The sequence below is a fragment of the Panthera pardus genome, unplaced genomic scaffold (assembly GCF_024362965.1).
Source record: "Panthera pardus isolate Hobbes unplaced genomic scaffold, ASM2436296v1 HiC_scaffold_12, whole genome shotgun sequence".
NCBI classification, from domain to species: Eukaryota; Metazoa; Chordata; class Mammalia; order Carnivora; family Felidae; genus Panthera; species Panthera pardus.
The window spans coordinates 32,794,861-32,821,231 of record NW_026526677.1 but is presented as its reverse complement, the minus strand read 5'-3'; the positions used below and the strand labels follow the sequence as shown (position 1 = coordinate 32,821,231).

The 26,371-nt window shown below is 33.3% G+C and overlaps 1 protein-coding gene across 2 annotated transcripts in view; it reads right to left on the bottom strand.

Annotated features, from left to right (window-relative positions):
* The window catches only part of KIF18A (kinesin family member 18A), a 76,951-nt gene that overhangs the window by 15,700 nt on the left and 34,880 nt on the right, over window positions 1-26,371 (bottom strand). For both annotated transcript variants that reach the window (XM_019456579.2, XM_019456580.2), the window contains one exon: window positions 21,656-21,894. In XM_019456579.2, coding sequence (XP_019312124.1) covers window positions 21,656-21,894 — 239 coding nt within the window. The remainder of the gene's footprint in view (window positions 1-21,655; window positions 21,895-26,371) is intronic.

Sequence of the window (26,371 nt, the reverse complement as noted above, 5' to 3'; positions counted from 1 at the left end):
GTTTTAGAAGCATCCATGGTACAAGAAGGGACATGAAGGTTAACTTTGCAAAAGACAATCAATTTTAACCAAGATGGTAATCTGAGTAGAGGCATCTAGCTTCCCTTCCACATTTCCTTTAAAATGACCATATAATAAAAATAGGAGAAAACTTGTCTTAATGTTGGTGATAAGGGAAGAATATTATCTGCACACTAGGGCATTAGAGGACTTTAGGGATGATACTGTGTACCTAGAACTAGAATAAAGAAAGACATGGAGGAGAATATGATAAAATATTCCCCCACCTCATCCTTCAGTGCTATCCCTGGGAGTTGAGTAAAAGACACTGGCAGAATGTTACTAGAGTCCCTTACATTAGGAATAGGAATGAGGGAGTAGATGAAGTAGAAGTAGAAAGGATGAGACAAAGCTATGGGATGCAGTAAAATGGTAATATCTGAATACTAGCAGTAGCACTAAGAGGCCCTCAAACCCAGTCCTGGCCCAGCTGTCTCAGTATTGAGAGGAGTACGGAACAGAAAGTACCCAAACCTGTGGGCCTTGCTCCTAGCATTGGTACCACACTACACGTGCATCAGAAGATCTTGGGCAAAATGGCAAAGTTTCTAGCTGATACTACCTAGAGCTCTGGTTCCTTTTCTATACTCCTGGGGCTGTTAGATCCATGAAAAGGAATGCATTTGTCCCCCACTTGTGGACCCTAATTTCTAGTTGAGTATCAGCAAGTTATGGGCAAAGCATACTGATAACACGTATTGAGGGAACTCACTGGATCAGTAAAAAGACATGGCAGAACAAAGGAATGGCAGAACTGGCATACAAACTCAGGCCTGTTGATAATCAAGATGCATGTTCTTCACTCCCACACAAGATGGAGTCCCTACCACATGGAGAATGAAACCGATTAGAATAATGGCTAAATAAAACACGGGATATTCGTAACTACAAAATTATTTAAAGCCATGTTTCATAGATTATCTGAAAATATGGAAAAATGAAGTAGTGTACAAATTGTACACACAGCATGATCTCAATTTTGAAAACAAAAAACATACACATACAAACTCTGCAAGCAAAAAAGGTGGGGGAAAGTTAAAGAAAACAGCAGAAGGAAATATGCATAATCTATTAAAATATTAGTAATTACGGCTGGAAAAATTCTGAATGATGTTATTTTCTTCTTAAAGTATTTGACTACTTTTGTAATAAACATATAATTGCTCCTCCAAAATTGTAAATAGCAAAAACATTTTTTAAAATAAGAGTAATGTAAGGAATGAGACAAAAACAAATAAAAACCTAGCTCTCTGAAGCCTCAGAAAATCTCAGGAATTGGAGGCATGAGGATGACTCTGAAGGCACAGGGCGGAGCTAAAAACAGAACTGATTGAAAGTATGTATAAGGAAGTTGGACCCCCTAAATTCTTACCCCATCAATATCACCTGTCCTGCCAGGTGATTATTCCTTCATCACACTGTTAAAAGACATGAGGTTTTATTCTCTGGACAGGTGGAGACTTGGCGCCATCATGCAAAGATTACATTAGGGATTTTTTAGTAATTTCTCAATAATGAATGCACAGATTTTTCTCCTACTGCTCTAATACACTGGTGCCAGACTTACACACCTCCTAAATGGGAAATCAGAATTCTTCATAGACAAACCATAACAATAAAGACATAGGTACTCACATTTTCAGGCTCCCCAAAACTATTTTTTTGGAGATCACCATAAAGTAAAGCTGAAAGACCTAACTATGTACACAGAATATAACTAGTCACCAGATGTTTGAGTATATATCTTTCAACACGATAATCAGGATAGAGAACTACATGCAGGAAAGAAAAAAAAAAAAAAAAAAAAGAGAGAGGAAATAGACAATGTAGAAATAGAAGACTGTATTAGAATAACCACAATTAATATCTTCAGAGGGATGAGAAATTACTACATTGATGAAATAGAAACAAAATGTTATGGAAAGAAACACTGAATTACTAAAAAGAGTTCTTAGGAATCTAAAATATGAGAGGGACGAAAAATCAAAATAAAGTCTGTAAGATCAAGTGGAGGACATCTCTTAGAAAGAACAAGCAAACCGAAAGAGTTAAATACAAGAAGGCAAATAAAAGAATTAGAGGCTCAACCCAGGAAATCCAACATCAGATTAGTTAAGAGTCCAAAGACAGAGCAGGAAGTAGGAAAAAAATATTATTATATGGAGGTACATGTATGTATATGTGCACACATACATATATGAACATTTCTCAGAGTGAAAAGATAAAGATTTTCAGAGAGAGAGAAGCCCAGACTATTTAGTTTAATGAAGTAAAAAAGACTAATACCCAGGGTACATCATTGTGACATTTCAGAAAACTAAGGATAAAGGGAAAATCCCAAAATCTTCCTTAGAGGAAAAAGTCACACACAAAGTACGGAGAATAAAAATGGCATGTCACTTAACAGCAACACTGGGATTTAGAAATCAGTGGAGCCAATATCTACATGGTTCTTAGAAAAATTATTTCCAACCTAGAATTCTATACCTAGTCAAATAACCAGATAATATAATGCCAAACATGCACTATCTCAAAAAAGTTTACTTCCTGCACACCCACTGGAAGACTCTATTGGAGGATGTATTTCTGTAAAATAAGGGAGAGTAACAAAAAAGAGGATGGGAAAAAAAGCAAGTACTACATACAGAAACAATAAAGCTATACAAGAAAGAAAACTTTCATATTTTTTTGGCTCAACAGGAAACAATATTTACTTGAACACACCCTAGAGATTTATTTTTACAAAGCTGAAAAACTTTTGGAAAGATGGGAGTAGGGGAGGAAACATATATAGCATGTAAAGGTATTAAATACTTAGGGTCCAAAGTAAAAAAATAAGTAGATGATATTTAAAATTGGAAAAATGTAAGCAAATAGGAATTAGCAGTATAAATTTGAAATTTGGAAATTAAAAGGAAAAACCAGAAGTTATCGCTAAAAGGGGAATAAGAATTGGGAATGGGCAACAAAATGGCAGAGATATTTCCACAAATAGGAGTACCTGTTAGCTTTCTAACCTATGCACTATGTACACTATGTACATATTAAAAAGTATGTATTATTACTTTTATAAAAATGTAAGCTGGATTTTAAAAGCAGATGAAGGTGGAGAGGGGAGAGAAAGCAGAGGGGGAGGCAGACAAACACACATACGCACCCACATGTAAGAGTTTTGATGAAAATAAAATAATCAGACTTTAGAGCTGTAAAGAGAAAAGCAGGCCAAAATATGTATCTTGCTTGTTCTGGGAAGGCTTTACTCAAAATCTGTGGACCCCAAGTGGGGTCAAGCTAGCCAAAGCTGTGAAGTTTTACATTCAAAAGTCTAACTGAAACATGTAAACAAATAATATGAAAGGAATGGGCAAAAAGAACAGCATATGAATGTTCTAGGCCTAGGGAAGGTGGGAAAGATCTTTACTTAGCCCTACTCTCTAGATGCTTACCACCAACCTCCCTCCCCACGTCATGTTTTCTCTGGCATATAACAAAAAGCAAGGGACAACAACTTCCTACCCGGAAAAATTTAAAAAGGGCTAATAAAAATGTGACTCAATTATCAGAAATAAATCATTCAATATGGTGAGAAATGGATAAAACAGATTTAAAGTCATGAGTTCCAGAATGAAGGAAAATTCCTTTTCTTCAGGGACCTGCCTGTGTAATCTGAATGCCAGCAGATGTAATGTTGATATACCAAAAATATATAGAGAACAATAGCAGAAATAAAAATAACATTTAGGATAGCAAAATCTCTAAGAAAGAAGACATACTTTGTATAAGAACAAGGATTTAATCAGTTTGTCTTCAGATATTCTAAGTGTCTTAAAGATCTCCAGCTTTAGTTATTGGATTTCTTATACCTATCTTTACCTTCACATTTAGATTCCATATGATGACATGACATACTTTAATTTCTTTATATGTTTGTTGAGAAATATTCAGATGATTAAACAGAGAGAGGTCACTTTAAGGATCCGCAAATTTTCTATTACTATTTTCTACTTAACCGGATTATATAAGATTGTAAAAACACTTTGGGAACTACTCAGAGAATTGTTCACTGAAAAATAACTTTGGTATTTCTTTAGTTATAAAGGCCTAATACAATTATTCTTAAGTTCAAGAGGATCTTTTTAGGCTTATTAACACTTCACATTGTTGAAGGCACATATTAATGAGGTAACAATATAATGCACCTGATTGCTATTTCTAGAATCATGAGGCTTTTCTTAAAAATAACAATTTAACAAAAATACATATGACATGCTAAAGACTTATTGATAAACTCCTAGTTTAGGAAAGAGGGTAGGCGGTGGAAGTTATAGGATTAAATAATAGAACTTTTCGAAATAATTATGTGCTATAATTCAAAACAGGATTTTAAAAGTAATCAGAGATAGGACTACTGAAAGATATAGAAGAGCTCCTCTTCTAAACCCTATAATAAGTTGTGTTTAATGAATCCAATCCTAGTCTTTGTAATACTTATCCATTAATAGTTTACGAAACATCTTAAAATATTTATATGATGCTTTAAGGCATCTTATGTACAACTGAAAATGTGCATTTCAGGATAAAGTGGTTAGTGTTCTATTCATCTGTTCCTGCATTATGGCTAGAGATTTCCCGCTTTAAAAAGTTTGTTTACTGTAAGTCCATAGAGAGGCTTAAAAAGGAAGTCAGACAAAAACATTTTGTTGAGACTGCCAAGTTTTAGAAGCCTTTCAAAAGACTTTTAAGTATTAAAACCACTTTTAAAATGAACTGTAAATGCAAGCACTAAAGTTGTGGATTAGATGGAAAAAAAAATACAATTTTCATCTGTGATTGTCCAGATTGTAACACAATATTACCTAGGTTACAACTTATGTACATTAACATTTGTGTAGTTTGTATAGTATTATACAGAATAAAATATGCTAATATAAGCCACAGCTTAAAATCAAAATAAAAACAGTGACAATCATAATGAAATTAGAATAATTTGCTTCTCCATTAAATTACATTTGTTAGTGATGAAAAGAAATTATGAATAAATATTTGATCCCTGGGTAAGGAGTTAATGAAGAAGTAAATGAAATTGATATACTAATTAATCTACCACTTGCCATCTCTTTCTCAAACTTCTGGGATCTTAAGGAATATGATCAATTATGGTAGTATAATAAAAACAGTAAGTTGTATATTTTGACTCTTAATGAAATATAGGACAGTCTCATGAAAAAGTATATGCAAAAGACCTGAAGAGAAACATCTAAAAATGTATTTATTGGCTGTATTGTTCTTTAAGCTATTTAAATCCACCTCTAAGCACAATCTAGTCTTCTTCATTATTTCTATCAGTATTTCATTTCTCCAAGAACCCTATCCCACAGATTTGGTTGAGGAATCTGAAACATTTCTAGTAGAAAGCAGAAACAGATTGCTTTCATATCTATCTTTCTGAAAGTAGTTTTAAGGAATGTCTTTAAAAAAATCTTGCTAATATTTATTAACTTAAAAATTATGCCTAAAACTTAAAAAATGTTTTAATAATATTTATATTTTATTATAAAAATTTCCTTAAATAGGCCCTAGTATTGTTATATTATTAACATATGTGTAAGTATAATATTATATATAATATATGCCACTTATTACCTGATCCTGCTAATATGCCAGGATATTATAGATTTAAGTTAATTATGTATTATATAATATTATACATGTCTATAATGTTTTAATAATTATCACATAGTAATTATAAAATAATATATAATAATAAACTATGTATGTTGTATAATACCTGGCTACATTAGATCAGGGAAGAAGAAATAGTGGTGGTATAAATGAACTAAATCTTCATCAGAATCAGAAGATGATAAAAATCTAAACATAGATAAATCAATAAACAGCAGTGTAAGCATACTGTTTAGAAATACTAGATAAATTCTAGCAGTTTGTTATGTCATCCATCATGAGTTTCAGTGAACAACAGAATAAAAACTGATATGCTGATTTTCCTAAAGGTAGTTATAAGAATGTTGGTATATTTTTATTTTTAAATAATTCTTTATTATTTTTTATTATAAGAAATGCACTTAAATTAATAAATTATTAAGAAAGTCAGGTCTAAATAATTTTAAACCAAATGTCACTGTGATATTCCTATGTCACAGAAATCATGACATTTAGCTATCTATCTATATTTAAATGTTTATTTATTTGAAAGAGACAGCGTGAGCAGGGTAAGGGCAGAGAGAGGGGGAAAGAGAGAATCCTAAGCAGATGGATTAGGATTAGGATCCTAAGTACACTCGGAGCAGAGCCTGACATGGGGCTTGATCTCATGAGTGCAAAATCATGACCTGAGCCGAAATCAAGACACTTAACCGACTGAGCCACTCAGGTGGCTAGCAATCTACATTTTTTAAATGAATTTCCACTTCAGAAATTCCCACTTTAAAGCAGGTCCTACTTCTTTCCTAATTACAGATCACCAGAAAAGTCACAGTGGGTACCATCTCACACAAAGAACCAGAATTTAGTATTACATTATCTTATAATTTGTTGTTCACAGCAAGAAAGTGACATGCTCAAAATCATATCAATCATATTTGTTGTTGACAGAACTCAAGTACCTTGATGAAGTCAGGTAAAGAAACCAAAGTAATAGCATATATAATTATAACAAAGACTTAAAAAAATAAAATTTCACAGATTCAAAAATATGAAGAGGTAATATATAATTTCATCTCCCCAAAACAGATTCTATCTCCTGACTACTACTGTCAGAAAAAGAACGTTAAGAGTGAATGAAATATGGGTATTTTTATAATTTAAAGTTGGGTTACATAAAAATTAAAAATCACCATGAATAAAAGAAAAAAAAAGTACCATACATGGCAAAGGGTTTAAAGCTCTTGTATGTGTACATGTCTCTGTCTGGGTATTTATATATATATGTATGTATCTGTGTGGTTGGTTATCTTTGGTCTACCAAGAAAGAATTCTTAAAAGATGAATAAGAAACATGAAAGAGAAAAAGAAAGCAAAGGAAGTGAACAGGTAATTTAGAATGAATCACAACTGGACAAAAGCACATAAAAAAATGCCCACGTTCATTACCCATGTAAAGTGGTAGATTCTACAGTTATAATAGTTCTGGGGAATAATTTGACAATGCATATCAAATACTGTGAAAATGTACATACCCCTTGATCTAGCTATTCTATTTTTTAGGGGCTTAGCCTAAGGAAATAATTAGACAAGCTGTGAAACATAAACACACAGAGAGATGTTTAGTGGAATGTTACTTGTTAACAGCAATAAAATGAAAACAAACTAAACGTTCATTGGTAGGGGATTAGGTAAGCATGCAATTGTTAAAAGTAATTTAATTTCATATTTGATAGGAAAATGTGTGTAACAAGTGGTTCGGTGAGAAAAAGCTGGTTATCAATTCTATGTATAATAGATCTCAATATTTATTGTTTAAAAAATACCAACTGCATATGAATGCTTAGAAAAAATGTCCAACTATTAAAACAAAATATTAATAGACGTTAATGAAAGACATCTTATTTCTTTTGGCTGGACTTCTTTTTCCAAATTCAAATAAATGAACATTTATTGCTAAGATAATAAAAAGGCTAAAATATTAGTGAAAGGAGAAATAAAGTTAAAAATGAATTACAGAAAACAGTTTCTGACTGCCAATGAAGATACAGTTGTTGGGGAGAGAGAAGGTAAGGAGTGGTAATCACTGTAACAGAAATACAAAAAATATGGTGGAAATGCAAGGGTATGTACAGGCCAGGGAGAGAGGACTCAGTAAAGGGAAGGTTCATAAAGAAGGCAGAATCTGAACTGGACTCTCAGCGGGGATAAGGATTTTAATAAGTTAGGATGTGGGACAAAGCAAGAGGAAACAGCATTCAAGATTGAGGGAAAAGCTTGGAAACTAGAGAGGCAAGAAACAGAAAGTATGTTTAAGAAAAGCCCGGGACACCAAGTGCTGTAGAAAAGTAAGTCTGCAGCTTGAAAACAGACTGGCAAAAGCCTTAGAAGGCTCTCCTAAATAAGGGGGTCTGCACTTTATTAGGAAGATAATTGTAGTGTGAAGGGTAGACTGGAGAGAGGAGAGACAGGAGAAATGGAAACTAGTTTAGATATTGCTATTATTATTCATTTCTTACATCACATTTTCTCAAAGTGTTTTAAAATAAGTTGAATCAAGAACCATCATTCTATTTCCTGTCTTTCTCTCTCGGTTTTAAATAAATCTCTAAAACACAAGTATGAATTGGCAATTTCATGTGATGTCTTAGGTACGAGGGGTCTATATTTTTTAGCTTTCTGAAATATTCCACAGATGGTTCTTTTAAATAAAGAGACTAGATAATTTATCACTAATGAGTGAAAAATCCCTCTCTTAAAAAATGGGCAGGCCTTCTGGGGTCATCTTTTGATGTGCCATATCAGGTGTCCTGAGTGATTTTACCCAGAGGAACTAATTTATCAAGAGCTTAAGACTGCAAACGTTAAAAGATTTACAGAGCTGTACGTTAGTGTAAAAAGCAGAATGCAGTATTTAGCAAACATGAGTCACAGGCTGCAAAGCAGGGTTCACGACAGGGAGACATTGATGAATGGGATTAGATCTAATTGAGGCTTGGTACAAAATGATGGCAAGGATTTTTCTTTTGCTAGTACTCATGTTAATATGTACGTGAGGAGGTATTTTGGGAAACTATGCTAAATTAAAATTAGTTGGCAAAGGTCTAAAGTGAAATCAAATATTAATATATGCATTTCAATAAACACTTCTAGGCTACAAATGCTTGATACAATTACTGTACTAATCATAAATCTGGATTCCTTTAACAGCCTTATGACTCATGGAATTCAGTTGCAAATGATACAGGTGAGTGAATTTTAACTATTTAAAAGATATGTAACTTTAAGGCACTACTGATTAACCATACATACAATAAACATTTTATAATGCATTCATATGACACTACTGTGGTTACTGCAGTATTAATGCTTATGTAGATAGTTTACAGCTATTTACAAATATTGCAAAGAGAGAATACATTTTCCTACGTATTAAAAAATTGGCATAGTGTTTTAAATTAATCCAACACTCTGAGTAATAAATCAACCATAACCTTTTGATACTTGCCTTTGTGGGAAATAGCAGATACCATGTTTTCCACTCAGTCTCATTTTCCTACTATTCATGCTTTTTTTAAGGGGGGGGGAACAATGCAAGAACCTTATAATTTATAGTAACATTTACAGTTATGGATGAGCAACTGAACACTGTTTTGTCTACGAGGAGAATAAGGGCCAAATGAAATGTATTTAAGGATATAAACATGACTTCCATTGTCTATTGGTAATGATTAAATTTTATTGCCAAATGGGAAAATACATGGAAAATTTAGGTTATAAATATTTTGCTATTTCATATTTATTATATGAGGAATTCATCTAGAGACTTATTTTTTTAAATGACATATTCAAGTAATTTTAGGGTAAACCTAAACTTACATTGGAACTATATTCAATCATAATATATCTACTATATAGAAGACACTGATTCTACTGGTATCTTTTCTTTTATTGTACTTTAAGATAAAAACCACTAACATGAGGTACAAAATTTAAGAAAAGGAAAGGTTAGAGACAGAAATATTACTAAATGTGAGTTTCCAGATGGATAATGAGGAAATCTTGACTTTTCATTTAATGTCAGGAATTTTATCCGTTCCATAAATAAACCCTGCTGCCAGCACCCCCATCCTGCATGGCACTCAGTGAGTGCACTTTCTGTTTTCCAGACCTAAAATAGGTGCATGTTTTACTCCAAGTAAACAGACATTTAGTTTGGAGGCAAAGATTTCAAGTCAAATAACTATTCCAAAATCAAGCACTGACATTGGTAAGATATTAAAATGAACAAAATTTTAAAAGTTAGTTTCTTAAGAGATAATACAGGCTTATTAATAAGAAAAATTTAAATAATCCATGTAACAAAAATATAAAATATTGCATTTAGGAATTTAATAACAAATGTACAAAATATATACAAAGAAAGTTCTGTTCTAAAATTTTGCTGAGAAACATCTAAGAAAATATGAATATGGAGACACACTATTGCAGAGTGAGAAGATTTGATGGCGAAAAAATGTGAAGACAAAATTAACTTACAAATTTTTAAAACTATTTTATTTCTTTGGAATTAAAAAAATTCTACTAAAATTTATTTCTTAGGGGCAGCTAACAGCATTTTAAAAACAAAGAATAATGAAGGGGGACTCGCACTGCTATATATCAAAGATACTATCAAGTATCAGTTATGAAAATAATAGCTACTAGTTCTAGGACAGACAAATAAGCTAAAGAATAGGACAGAATAGGATAAATAATTCCAAAAAAGGAATTATAGGACTACCTATTGCATTTAAAACAAAGGTACCATGAGGATGGACTATCAACTTATTACACAAGAATGTCACGTTCTTTGCAAAAAATTAAACTAGGTTCTTGCCTGTTACCTTACATCAAAATAAATTAGAGAAAACGAAAGTAAAAATTAAAAGAAAAAAAAAAACCTTATGGATAAAAAGACCTTTTGAGGAATTATTCCAAAAGCAAGAGAGAAAAAAAATGAAGTTGTTTTATGACATAAAAATTTTAAAAATTCAGTATTAAAAGGGGTATCTCAAAGTTTAGAGTTAATGATAAACTTAAGATATTCACAACATGTATCTTAGAGGAAAGAGTTAATATCCCTTGATGATTTCATCCAGTCCTATGGCTTTAAATATCATCTAAATGTTAACAGCTCTCAAATTTATATTTCAGTTTGGACTTTTCTTCTGAACTCCAGATTCTTATCTCCAACTGCTTCCACGGCCTCCACTTGGATGTATGGTAGACAAATTTAAAATGCCCCAATTGTGCTTTAATCTTCTGCCACACCCACCCTACAAACCTGCTCTACCTGAAGTCTTCCCAATCTCTTGTAATGTGACTTGATTCTTTCTGTTGTTAAATTCAAAAACCTTAGGGTCATCCTTGACTTTTTGCTTCCCTCACATCCCAAATCCAATTTGTGATGAAATCCTGCTAGTTCTACCTTCAAAATATATTGAAATCTGACTACTTCTCACCAACTCCATTGCTACCAATCTGGTCTGAGCCACCATCTTTCACCTGCGTTATTGTAGTAGCCTCCTGTTTCCACTCTTGCCATACTACAATCTACTCTCAACTCACCAGTCAGAAGGATCTTTTGAAAACATGATGGAAATATGTTACTTCTCTGCTCAGATCATGCCATGGTTCCCTGATTTGTTCAGCGTTAAAGTCTAAGTCCTTATAATGACCTATAAGACTTTACTTGATCTGCTTTCCTCCACTTGATCTTTGTGATCTCATCACTGTCTACTTTAATTCCTTTTTCTTTTGTACCAATTATATGTCCTAGCCATTCCTTGAATATGTCAGACTGTGTTAGAGATCTGCGTGAGTTGTTCTACCTAAAAATGAGTCTTCTCTCAGATATCTACATGGGCAACTGTGAACTTCTTCACATTTATCAGTGAAGCCTACTGTGACAATGCTATTTAAAGTAGCAACCTCTCCCCCTCCCCCTTCTGAACTCCCTGTATTTCTTTGCTCATAGCATGTACCACCTTCTAAGATTTGGTTACTTTACTGACTATATTTATTGTCTTTCTTCTTGCCCTAGAATGTAAACTCTGGAAGGGTTAAAAAATTTGTTTTGTACTTTGATGCATCCTTAGCATAAGTATCTGGCACATAGAAGTTCAATAAATATTGCTGAATGAATAAACATTCATATCCTAAGCTCTTGTAAATATGTAACAATTTTTACAAAAGATGACTATGCAAGAAAAATGATCAATTGATGGCTAAGTAATTCACAGAAAAGAAAATAGATCCTTGAATAGATGAGAAAAAATATATTCAACTATACTAGTAAACAAAGGAAAAATGGAAAGAATATTTATGGTTGAAATTGGCAAAGAATCAATAAATTAGCTAGCAAAGACAAAAGAGGGAGAGAGAACCCCACATTCAAAATGATTTAATAGATATATCAACCAATGACAAGGTATGGGCCTTGTTTGTATGCTGATGAAAGGACTTAAAAAGAAATCATTTCTAAGACAAAGGGGGAAATTTAAACACTAATTGGATAGATATTTAATGACATTAGGTATGAAAAGGATATTGTGTTTTCTTTTAGAGACACTAAGATGTAAATGGAAGAAATGATACGCTGAGATTTCCTTCAAAATAATCCAGTACAGATTTGATGGGGTGGAGAAAAGCAGATGGAGTTCTCAAGACTAGCCATGAGATAAACCTTAAAGTTAGGTGATGGGTTCATAGAGTTCATTACTGTATACTTTGCAATTTTACGTATGTTTGAAAATAATTTTCTATAAATTAAAAATTAAAGATACTTTAACACCAAGAGTTGGTGAGAATAAAGGGAGAAAGGAACACATTTTCTTACACTGATGATGGGAATTAAAACTGGTATAATCACATGGGAGTGGGAGAAGTTACTAAGCAATATATACTTCAAACTTTAAAAAAATGTGCTTATTTCTTGAGTTAGAAATTTTACTTCTAGGAATTTGTCATAAGGGTAATCAGACATGAGCATCAAGATAAATATACATATTTGCTTACTGCAATATTATTTATAATAAAAAGTTATTAAACAATCTAGATGCCTAACAACAGAGCACAGAATAAATTATTATGGTTAATCTCATCAGACTTTTAAAAGCAATGTAGGCATTTTAAATATAAAGACTGCTGCTGATCTAATAAATACTATTAAAAGGTCCCTAATGCACCAGAAAAACAAAACAAAACAAAACAAAACAAAACAAAAAAACAAATTCAAGTCTCAAATACCAGAGCATTTAGCATTTTTGAAATTTAACAACAACAACAACAACAACAACAAGAAATTTGACAACAAAACTACTTATTACCTATTAATGAGAATGTAGGAAAAAAGTAAGTAACACATGTATAAGCTTAGATGAATGAGACACATTTTTAACTCAGGTTTTGCTTAAGTTGAATCTCTTCAATTTTCTTAAATGTGTTAAGGCTACCATTAATAGTATAATTTTCATAATATGTTATCTAGCTATTGCTTCATATCTTTAGAAACACAAACATAAACTTCACTATGTTTTTTTAATGAACGATTTTATTTTAGTATTCTAAGACTAAGGAAAATAAATATTTATAAGTGGACTTGCTTTGTACTCCATGCCCCTTCCCTGTTACTCATCTTTGACTCCCTACTCATAGTGAATACAACATATAAAATTCATGGAATGAATAAGACACAACAAATAGTTAATCTATGAAATCATGTGAACAAAATATTAAACAACAAACCAAGAACAAAACATAATAAAAACAAAACTCATCTTCTGATACACTTTCAAAAGGAAATACATGTTTATAAAATGTAACATGACTTCAACAGTTTTTCCTTTTAAAAATGTTATGAAAAGGAATTATGAGCCAAATAAATGTTGTGTTTTACTGCTGACAAGTATAGTCTATGCAATTACACTGTAAGTGAAATATGGATTTTTAAATAAGTAATAATGACCATCAGGTGGTCAGTATTTCTCAATCTTGGTGGTTAAAACACTATTTCCTCTCCAACATCTTGAGTACATTATATAAGAAAAAAAACAAAAAAAAACAAACAAAAAAAAACCCCAAGGCCCAAAAGGTACAAGAGAATCTGAAAAAAATCTTAAGTTTTCTTTCCTAAGATCTCAACTAGGTTAGTTCTAATGACGATAGTACTTTATTAAAAGAAAAAGAGGATATAAATATATATCTCCAAATTCCCACTCATTTTAATGTAAAAATATTAACATAGGGAACTTAATAATAGAGAGCTAGGTAATCCAGACCAATCTCTCTACTGAAGGCAGTAAAAAATTCTGGACAAAATGTAAAAAAACATATGGTTGAATGCACAGAAGAGCTAACAAGATTGTGAAGAATTATAGGTAAGTATCAAGAGAAAGTTGGGAACCTCTGGAAGGTAATCTCTGCATTTACAGCTATTTTCCCCTTGAGATTTTTTGCTGATCCTGAAGGAGGTGGCAGAAAAACTTAATGTTGTTGAGAACTTGGTAGAACTGGGGTGCTGGCGCTTGAAGTTAGGGCAAAGTTCTTCCTAAACCCTCCTTGCTTTGAGTTAGAACTCTAAACAGCTTATGCTCTTGAGGGTAAATCAGGGGGTAGGCAGACCCTAGCAGAAGTTTCTGTGTAGTTTCAAATTATCCCAGTCCTTAGAACTGGACTACAGTGATTTTGGATTGTTAATGCCATCAGAGGCCTAGAAGAAACAAATGTAAATCCTCTCTGAAGGAAGACATTACTATGAGAAGTCAAAGTATTTCTGTAAACAATTCTGCAAATACATGTCCGATGAACAAAACTTAGCATGTCTTCAAGGAAGTGAGACCACGTGAAAGAGAACCAGAAGAAAGAGATAACAGAAACAGACCCAGAGGGCTCCAGACCTGAAATTCTCAGACACAGACTTTAAAATAATTACACCCATTGTGTTCAGTGAGAATTTTAGTCAACAAACGGAGTTTATAAAAAAGAATCAAATAGAAATTCTAGAACTGATATACAACTGAAATTAAGAACTTGATGGATTTAGGAACCATTTGACACAGCTGCAAAGAGAAGTAAACTATAGAATATGTGAAAAGAAATTTCCAGAGACAAAAAAAAAAAAAAAAAGGCACATATAAGGCAAGGAGAACTAATGTGAGATAATCCAGACACAAAATTTGAAAGTTCTATGAACCTACATAGAGAAGTAAAAATAAAATCATATAGGAATAATAGAGCAAAACTACTAAGACCCAAAAACAAAGAGAAAATATTTTGGGAGATCAGAATTCTGATTATATTCAAGGAAGAAATGACAGCTGACTTTAACAACAACAAGAAAAAAAAAAAAAAACCCAGAAGATAATGAAATGATATCTTTAAAGTGCTAAGAAAAGAAAGAATACCAAACTGGAATTCTATACCCAGCAAAATAGTCTTTAAGAAAGAAAGTAAAATAAATACAGCTTCAGACATATAAAAACTAAGAAAATTCATCATTAGCACATCCACTGTAAAGGAAATACAAAAGATTCTCTGGATGAAAGAAAAAATTTATTGGATGGAGATGCAGAGATGCTGAGAAAATATAGAAGAATAAAAAGAGTAAAGGTGAATACTGATTACATAGACAATAAAAAAAACCACATTTTATGGGTATATTATATAGAGAAAAATAAAATGCATCATAACAATGGTATGTCAGGAGAGGAGTTTACCCAGGTAAAGAATTTTTTAAGTTTCTAGCACTGTTTGAGGGTGAATGTAACATAATTACTTTGATAAACAGACTTTGATAAAGCAAGGATACATAATGTTACTCAAGGGTAACTACTAAAAGAATATAAAAAGAGTATATAGTTTCCAAGCTGAGAGGTAAAAAAATGGAATATTAAATATCACTCTATCATTTTAAAGCAAAGTTCAAAAGAAAAAGAATTTGGAATAAGCAGGACAATTAGAAACGTGCACAAGATGGCAGGTTTAAAACCAAATATCAATACATTCATCAAGTAGAAAAGGAATGAATAGTTTAAAAGATAAAGACTGATAAACAGAACAACAAAGCAAAACCCAGAGATGCCTGGGTGGCTCAATGGGATAAGTGTCCAACTCTTAATCTTGGCTTAGGTCATACTTTCAGAGATTGTGAGTTTGAGCACTGCATCGGGCTCTGCGCTGACAGTGTGAAGGCTGCTTGGGATTCTCTGTCTCCCCCTCTCTCTGCCCCTCCCCTGCTCACAGTCTCTCTCTTTTTCTCAAAACAAACTTTAAAAAAAAAAAATTATATATAAAAAAAGCAAAACCCAATTACATGCTGTTTATAAGACACATGTTTGATTTAAAGTGAAAGAATCAGAAAAAAGATGAACCATGAAGACATGAAGCAAAAGAAAAGTCGGACAGCTATATTAATAGTAAACTTAGGGTTAAGAATAGAACTTTCTCCCTGAGATCAGGAACACGACAGGGATGTCCACTCTCACCGCTGTTGTTTAACATAGTGTTGGAAGTTCTAGCATCAGCAATCAGACAACAAAAGGAAATTAAAGGCATCAAAATTGGCAAAGGTGAAGTTAAGCTGTCACTTTTTGCAGATGACATGATACTATACATGGAAAATCTGATAGACTCTACCAAAAGTCTGACGAAACTGATACACGAATTCAGCAAAGTCGTAGGATACAAAATCAATGTACAGAAATCAGTTGCATTCTTATACACTAATAATGAAACAACAGAAAGACAAATAAAGAAACTGATCCCATTCACAATTGAACCAGGAAGCATAAAATACCTAGGAATAAAACTAACCAAGATGTAAAAGATCTGTATGCTGAAAACTATAGAAAGCTTGTGAAGGAAAATGAAGAAGATATAAAGAAATGGAAAAACATTCCCTGCTCATGGATTGGAAGAATAAATATTGTTAAAATGTCAATACTACCCAAAGCTATCTACACATTCAATGCAATCCCAATCAAAATTGCACCAGCATTCTTCTCGAAGCTAGAACAAGCAATCCTAAAATTTGTACGGAACCACAAAAGGCCCCGAATAGCCAAAATAATTTTGAAGAAGACCAAAGCGGGAGGCATCATAATCCTAGACTTTAGCTTCTACTACAAAGCTGTAATCATCAAGACAGCATGGTATTGGCACAAACACAGACACACAGACCAATGGAATAGAATAGAAATCCCAGAACTAGACCCACAAAAGTATGGCCAACTAATCTTTGACAAAGCAGGAAAGAATATCCAATGGAAAAAAGACAGTCTCTTTAACAAATGGTGCTGGGAGAACTGGACAGCAATATGCAGAAGGATGAAACTAGATGACTTTCTCATACCATTCACAAAAATAAACTCAAAATGGATAAAGGGCCTGAATGTGAGACAGGAAACCATCAAAACCCTAGAGGAGAAAGAAGGAAAAAACCTCTCTGACCTCAGCCACTGCAATTTCTTACTTGACACATCCCCGAGGGAAGGGAATTAAAAGCAAAAATGAACTATTGGGACCTCATGAAGATGAAAAGCTTCTGCACAGCGAAGGAAACAATCAACAAAACTAAAAGGCAACCAACGGAATGGGAAAAGATATTTGCAAATGACATATCAGACAAAGGGCTAGTATCCAAAATCTATAAAGAGCTCACCACACTACACACACGAAAAACAAATAATCCAGTGAAGAAATGGGCAGAAGACATGAATAGACACTTCTCTAAAGAAGACATCCACATGGGCAACAGACACATGAAAAGATGCTCAACGTTGCTCCTCATCAGGGAAATACAAATCAAAACCACACTCAGATATCACCTCACGCCAGTCAGAGTGGCTAAAATGAACAAATCAGGAGACTATAGATGCTGGAGGGGATGTGGAGAAACAGGAACCCTCTTGCACTGTTGGTGGGAATGCAAACTGGTGCAGCTGCTCTGGAAAACAGTGTGGAGGTTCCTCAGAAAATTAAAAATAGATCTACCCTATGACCCAGCAATAGCACTGCTAGGAATTTACCCAAGGGATACAGGAGTGCTGATGCCTAGGGGCACTTGTACCCCAACGTTTATAGCAACACTTTCAACAATAGCCAAATTGTGGAAAGAGCCTAAATGCCCATCAACTGATGAATGGATAAATTGTGGTTTATATACACAATGGAATACTACTTGGCAATGAGAAAGAATGAAATATGGCCATTTGTAGCAACGTCGATGGAACTGGAGAGTGTGATGCTAAGTGAAATAAGTCATACAGAGAAAGACAGATACCATATGTTTTCACTTTTATGTGGATCCTGAGAAACTTAACAGAAGTCCATGGGGGAGGGGAAGAAAAAAAAAAAGAGGTTAGAGAGGGAGAGAGCCAGAGCAGAAGAGACTCTTAAAAACTGAGAACAAACTGAGGGTTGATGGGGGGTGGGAGGGTGGGGAGGGTGGGTGATGGGTATTGAGGAGGGCACCTTTTGGGATGAGCACTGGGTGTTGTATGGAAACCAATTTGACAATAAATTTCATATTAAAAAAAAAAGAATAAGCACATGAGTAAGTACATTTTGTAAAAAAGGGAAGATGTAAGAATTCTGAAATATACAGATTTAATAATATAATCTCAATGTATAAAAACCAAAAATTGACAGAACTACAAGGACAAATATCTCCTAAAAGATGTCCATCCCTAGCTCCTGGAACCTGTGAATATGTTACATTACATGGTAAAAGGGATTTTACAGATGTAATTGAGGTTATGGAATTTAAACCAGGGAGATTATCCTAGATTACCTAGCAGGCCCAATAGAACCATATGAACCCTTAAAAGCACAGACTTCCCTTTAAGTGTAGGCAGGAGAGATGAAGCAGAAGGGAAGGTGAGAGAGATTCGAAGCATGAGAATGAAGTGTCCTGCCTTTCTTGGCTAGGAAATGAAATGATGAAGAGGGCAACGTGCCAGGGAATATGGGTGACCTCTAAAATTGGAGAATGACCCCTGGCCAACAGCACCAAGAAAACAGGGACCTCGGTCCTACAGTTGCATAGAATTGAATTCTGCTAACAACCAGAATGAGCCTAGAAGCACATTCTCTCCTCAGAACATCCAGGAAAGAGATCCAGCTGGCTTACACCTTGATTTGGCCTTCTCAAACTCTAAGTGGAGTTACCAGTTGAGCCTGCCATAATTCTGATCTACAGAACTTGGAAATAATAAATCAGTGTTATTTTAGGTTGACATATTTGTGTTGATTTGTTAGGGTGGTGAAAGAAAACTGATGCAAAATAGAAAAATCCAATGTAATAAAGGGAATTTTTAATAGGTCTCCTCAGTATATGATAGAATGTGAATTAAAAAAAAAGTCTGTAAGAGTAAAATTTGAAGAACACAGCAAATTTGACCTAACAGACTGGCAATATATGACTACAAAATACACATTCTTTATAAGCATACTTGAAACACTTATACCAGCTAACTATATGTTGGGCATAAGACAAGTCTCTATAATCTTCAAAGGATTAAAATCATATTAAGTATTTTCTCTGAATACAATTCAATTAAGCTAAAAATAAAAAATTGGATGGAATATGCTATAGCTTTTTAGAGAATAAAAACTAAAAAATATTAAAACTAATCTACCAGTTTTGTGAAATATTTATCGGATGCCTATATGGCACTTAAAAAAGTATGATTCTCGGGGCGCCTGAGTGGCTTGGTTGGTTAAGTGTCCAACTTCGGCTCAGGTCATGGTCTCACAGTTCCTGAGTTCAAGCCCCACGTCGGGCTCTGTGCTCACAGAGCAAAGACTGGAGCCTGCTTCAGATTCTGTGTCTCCCCCTCTCTCTTTCCCATCCCCACTCATGCTCTCTCTCTGTCTTAAAAGTAAATAAAACATTAAAAAAAAAAAAGTATGATTCTCATTTTAATTGCTTCTCCAAGCCTGAACACAAATGGAAATTTGCTCAATCTGAAAGTGCAATTTTAAATAAAAAGTGAGGAAAAAAATGCTCCATAGGTAAAAGAAGAAATTACAACAGAAATCAGAAAATATTTTGAACGAATAATAATCTAGAATATTATGTATCAAAACTTGTGAAATGAAGTTAAAGCTGTGTTTAGAGGGAAACCTATGGACATTAATGCATAAATTAGAAAAGTCAGGTGAAAGTTAATGAACAAATATCCATCTTTATCCAGTCAGAAATAAAAACAGCAGTATAAACCGAGTAAAAGTAGATGGAAAGAAATAATAAAAGTAAAGATAAAAGCAATTAAATAGAAAATAAAACCCACAGTGAAAAAGGAAACAAACACCTAAAAGGAAAAAGCTACAAAATAAATATTTGACTGACCGTTTTGACAAGAAGAGATCATACTAAAAGAAATAAAATCAAATACACAAATCTACAGAGATTTGCCTCATCTTCCTCTTAAAATCCATTGACACAGCATCAGCAATAGAAAAAAGAAACAGCTGCCAACATCAGAAACTGGGTAATTTTTGGAAGTTGGAAATCACGTGGATCAGATCAACAGAAAAGCTACAAGGAAAATTGGGACCCCACTATTGTATATATGAGAAACGCTTTTCCCAAATCTGTAAACTCAGAAAAAAGGAATGGGGAGAGACTACAAGGTAATTACCAATGATAATCAGATTAACTGATCAATGGATTGACTGCGATGTTGTACGGTAAATTAAAACTCTCTAAACAAAATGGAAACCTCCTAGTACCAGCATTGGAAACAAAGAAAAGTAGAATAGGGCCTTGGGAAGATCCAAACTTCTAGAAAGACAGAAAAGTTTGGAGGTAAAGTCTGAGAGCTGCAAATTTAAAAAGAATACAGACCAGTTTAGGGTTGCTATTATTTTGGGATAAGAATGAGAGAGGTTATCTCATATACATTTGGCATAGAGAAAATTTTGGAGTTTGACAGATTAATTTTTTAAAAAATTACTTGTCCTATATTCCAACAAATCAGTCTCTAGGAATCTGGTACATATGCACAAATGTGAATATACAAGCATGTTTTCTGATGCACTGTTCACCAATAGATCAACGGTTAAATAAATTATGGTACATCTATTCTCTGAATTCTCACAATTGTTAAAAAAATAAACAAATAAGGTAAATTCTTTAAGCATATACCCTAAATATGTTCATAATAAACTAGACAAATAAAAAAAAAGTTGTAGATCAATATATATTATGTGCTATGATTCATATGAAACTTAACAAAAAGCTAGAGTTAGATTATGTACTACAAATATTACACATTCACATACACACACGGATGCACACATTCACACACACTATAAAGACAATCAAACTGTTAAATGTATTTATTTCTGAGACAGGACACAAGATTGGGTTCTGGGGAAAGTTGAAGAGGCCATTCTACTTGTACGTGTAATTCTATATTGCCTGAATTTATTTTAAACATTATATGTTTGTTTTGCAATTAAAATGTCCTAAACACACTTTGATAACAAGTGATATATGGCAATAAAATATAGTTTATTCTATGCTGTTAGTTGATCTTAAGAACAGATTATTATGTATTACAGAATATAATATTCTTGATTATCATCTTCATCTTTAAATGAGGTTAACTTTTAAAGAAGGGTGGAAGTACAATTATTCCATCAAAAATAGGTAAAATAACTTAAAGGTTTTATTGCTAGAGTTATTTAGGACATCAAGCATACTTGGCTCTTAAACCTTTGAAAGGTACTGGTTAATGAAATGATTGTGAAGCTAATTTTCCCATTAATTCTCACAAAATAGCCAAACCTATTAAAAAATTAACTGTTCTGGAGATCAATATATAAAGGAGGTTACTCTTTAGAAATAACCTTATAATTTACCTAATAAAAGAAAAGCTGTACTTACAACAAGGAGATTGATCTGGTGGTCCAAGTTGTGGAAAGGTCATAAGAACAGAAACCCCTGTTAGGTCATTTTGCTTTAAAGTATGCTCATTAGTTTGGTCAGCCCAAACCACCACTTTCTTTCTCTCTACCAAATGTTCAATTTCTTTGAAGTCAGACTCAAAAGCAGCATTTGAAAGGCCAGCTTCTTTTAATGCACAATACTGTTTTCTTAGGACTGGAAGCAAAGCATTCAATACTCTATATAAAAAAGGTGACAAGAGACATAAATATTAAATTTTAAATACACTATTACAGTTCTACATAATATCCTAAGTATTAGCACATCATTAAATAATATCTTGTATATGTTTTCATTTAGATATTTCAATAAAATACCTCAACATATTTTCACTACATTAAGTACAGAGTGGAAAGAATCCTGGATGGGAATTACAAGCACCAGGGTGTAGACTTGGCTAGTTTTCAATTCCAAGATGATCTTGGGTAATACACGAACTGAGGTTTCTTCTCGATAACTTGGGGTACAACTAGACAGTCATTACTTAAAACAGGAGACTACTGTCAAAACTAAGTGAGTTAAATACATGTAAAAGGTTTCTACAAAGCATTATGTGATTTATAAAACAAAGATACTGTTATTACTCATACTAAGTACCATGGAATTAAAATGAAAAAATGCACTGTTAAATGATGAGATCCGTTTCAGGTATATAGTATTTTGAAGGAACCGCAGAGTCAAATTTCCTCCAAGATAGCTCTTTATGAGTTAAAGCAATGGCTTTCAAAGCCATTCAGAGGGGTTCCAAGTAGAAGAGTTGTGGACAGGGATGGTAGCTAAAGGGAATCAAAGGGGCACTGGATTCTTGGCTCTGATTCAAAATCTTGCCTAATGCTATCAATCAGAGCAGTACTGAATGTATCTTTTTATGTATTAGACCTCCATGTAAGTGCTCACTGAAGAAATACCACAGCTAAACAGTTATAAATTTATACACTCAATTAATGGTTCCTAATTTTTATATCAAGGAAGATGTCAAACAACTTGAATGACCTTGAAATGCTTCGGACCTGGTTGATTCAGTTGACTCATAACATCCGGCAGAAAAGGATTATTTGAGGTATGGTAGGGCAGCGGAAAAAGGATAGGCATTAATTTTAACAATCAAGGAAATAACTGCGCTTTTACCTCAGAGACTTAAATATTTAGATAGTAGTACACATAAATTGTGACACTGCCCCTTTTGGGGAGGGTAGAGAATACTCCATTTAAATCACGTAGGCAACAACTATAGGGAAAAGTCATTAAGTATAAAGTCACTAAAAGAAACAGTATTTATTGAGCACCTATACTAATGAGGTGCTGTGCAGAGAACACATAACACAGCCAGCCAGACGTTGCTATTCTTAAAAAGTCTTGCTAGTTGGGGCACCTGGGTGGCTCAGTTGGTTAAGCGTCCAACTTTAGCTCAGGTCATGATCTTGTGGTTCATGGGTTCAAGCCCTGCATCAGGCTCTGTGCTGAGAGCTTGGAGCCTGGAGCCTGGAGCCTGCTTTGGATTCTGTGTCTCCATCTCTCTCTGCCCCTCCCCTGCTCCCACTCTGTCTCTCTCTCAAAAATAAACACTAAAAAAAAAAAAAAAAGGCTTGCTGGCAAGGTTGGCCCTTGGTTGACATCTTAATACTTGAATTTTGAGAGTGTTCTCATTTTCAGAACTAATAAGAGTGGCTCACTGTACTTAAACTATTTGTATAAGCAATATGGTTTATGCTGAACAACTACTTTCCTCCTGGAAAGTCTGGAATTTTGGTACAGGCTAGGAAGAAGGTGCCTTTGTAACCAACTCCCAGTAAAAACCCAAGTGCACTAATTGTATAATGAGATCCCAAAGTTTAGACAACATTTAAAATGTATTCACAACTTTTTGCTGGAGGACTTAAGCACATCCCATGTGGGTCCAAGTGGAAGAAGACACTTGAAAACTTGCATATGGTTTCCTTTGGACTTTGCCCCATTTGCCTTTTCCTCTTGCTGATTTTGTTTTGCATGCTCTTGCTATAATAAATCATAACTATGAGTACAACTATATGATGGGTTCTGTGAGCCATCGTAGTAAATCATCAAACAAGGAGGTGGTCTTAGGGACCCATGACATACATATGTACTTATATTTGTTTGAATGTATTTATGAATTCATTCATTTATATTTTTTGATTTAATATTTATTTATATTGCAAATGATCACCACAATAAATCTAGTTAATTTTCATTACCACATGTAAGTTTTTTTTCTTGCAATGAGAACTTTTTTAAGATCTACTCTTGAGCAACTTTTGGATGTACAATACAGTTTTACTAACTATGGTCGCCATGTTGTACATTTTGTTTCATGATTTATTTATGATGGTAAATTTGTATCTTTTGACTCACTTCACCTATTTTGCTTAGTCCCCAACCCTGGCCTCTGGCAACCACCAATCTGTTCTCTGTATTGATGAATTTTTTTTTTTTTTTTTTTTTTTTTTTTTTAAGATTCCACATAGGAGTGAGATCATTTGTTATTTCTCTTTCACTGATTTATTTCATTTAGTATAATGCCTTCAAGGTACATCCATGCTGTCACCAATGGCAAGATTTCATTATTTTCTTATGATTGAATAATATTCCATTGTGTGTGTATAGATATATTATACACATAAACATATACCACTTTTTCTTTAACCTTTCATCCACTGATAGTCACTTAGGTTGTTTACATATCTTAGCTATTATAAATAATGCTGCAATGAACATGGGGTGCATATATCTTTCTGTGTTAGTGTTTCATTTTCTTTGTATAAATACTGAGAAATGGAATTTGTTGATCATATGGTAGTTCTATTGTTTTTTTTAAAGAAAGACTAAGAGAGAGCAGAGAGTGTGTAAGCATGAGCAGGACTGTGCAGAGAGACAGAGATTGTTAAGCAGACTTCATGCCCATGGGACTCAATCTCATGACTGTGAGATCATGACCTAAGCCCATATTCAAGAGCTGGATACTTAACCAACTGAGCCATCCAGGTGCCCCAGTAGTTCCATTTTTAACTTTTGAAGAACCTCCATACTGTTTTCTATTGTGGCTACACCAATTCCCATCAATAATACACAAGGATTCCTTATTGTCTTCATACTTGGAAACACTTGTTATTTCTTGTCTTTCTGGTAAGAGCCATTCTAATAGGTATAAGGTAATATCTCATTATGGTTTTGATTTGCATTATCCTGGTTAGTGATACTGAGCACCTTCTTATGTACCTGTTCACTATCTATATGTCTTCTTTGAAAAAATGTCTATTTAGATCTTCTGCCCATTTTTAAATCAGATTGTCTCTCTCTCTCTGTTATTGAATTGTATGAGTTCTGCATGTATTTTGGGCATTAACCTTTTATCAGATATATGATTTGCAAATATTTTTTCTCATTCAGAAGGTTGCCTTTTCACTTTGTTGTTGGTTTCCTTTTGTATGTAGAAGTTTTAAAGTCTGATGTAATTTCACTTATTTTTGCTTTTGTTTCTTCTGCTTTTGGTGTCAAATCCAAAATATCATCTCTTACTACCTATGTGGTAGTAAGGAGCTTACTACCTACATTTTCTTCTAGGAGTTTTATGTTTTCAGGTCTTATGTTCAAGTCTTTAAACCATTTTGAGTTAATTTTTATGTATAGCGTAAGACAGTGGTCCAGTTTTATTCTTTTGCATATCACCCTACTGTATACTCTTGGCTCCTCTATCATAAATTAATTGACCTTATATCTGTGGGTTTATTTTCTGGGCTCTCTACTCAGTTCTATTAATCTACATTTTTTTTTTTTTTTTAAATACACAGAGCAGTTTGTTTTTTTTTTTAAATTTAAATTCTAGTTAGTCAACATACAATATACTACATGCTTGTTTTGAAACCAATACCATAATGTTTTGATTGCTACAGCTTTGTAATATCGTTTGAAGGAAATAAATCAGACAGGAAGTGTGATACTTTGTTCTTCTTTCTTGAGATTGCTTTGGCTATTTGGTATCTTCTGTAACACTATACAAATTTTAGAATTTTTGTTCTATTTCTGTCAAAAATGCCATTGGAATTTTGATTGAGATTGTATTCAATCCATAGATTGCTTTGGATGGTCTGGACATTTGAACAACATTAATTCTTCCAATCCATGAACACAGAATATCTTAAATTTATTTCTGTCTTCTTCAATTTCTTTCATCAGTATCTTAACAGTTTTCAGTGTACAGGTCTTTCACCTCCTTGGCTAAATTTATTCCTAGGTATTTTATTCTTTTTATGCAATTGTCAATTGGATTGTTTCCTTAATTTCTCTGATAGTTTATTAGTATGTAGAAACCCAACAGATTTCTGTATATTGGTTTTGTATCACGCAACTTTACTAAATTCATTTATTAGTTCTAGCAGTTTTTGGTGGTCTTTAGAGTCTTCTATATATAGTATCATGTCATCTGCAAATAGTGACAATTTCGGTTCTTGCTTTCCAATCTGGACTCCTGTTCTTTCTTTTTAATGTCTAATTGCTCTGGCTAGGACTTTTTTTGTTTTGTTTTTTAGATTCTACATAGAATCTATAATAATATATATAATATATAATTAATAATCCAAGTTTTATGTTTTTGATGACACATTTTATGTCTTTTCATCTTATATATCCATTAATTATTAC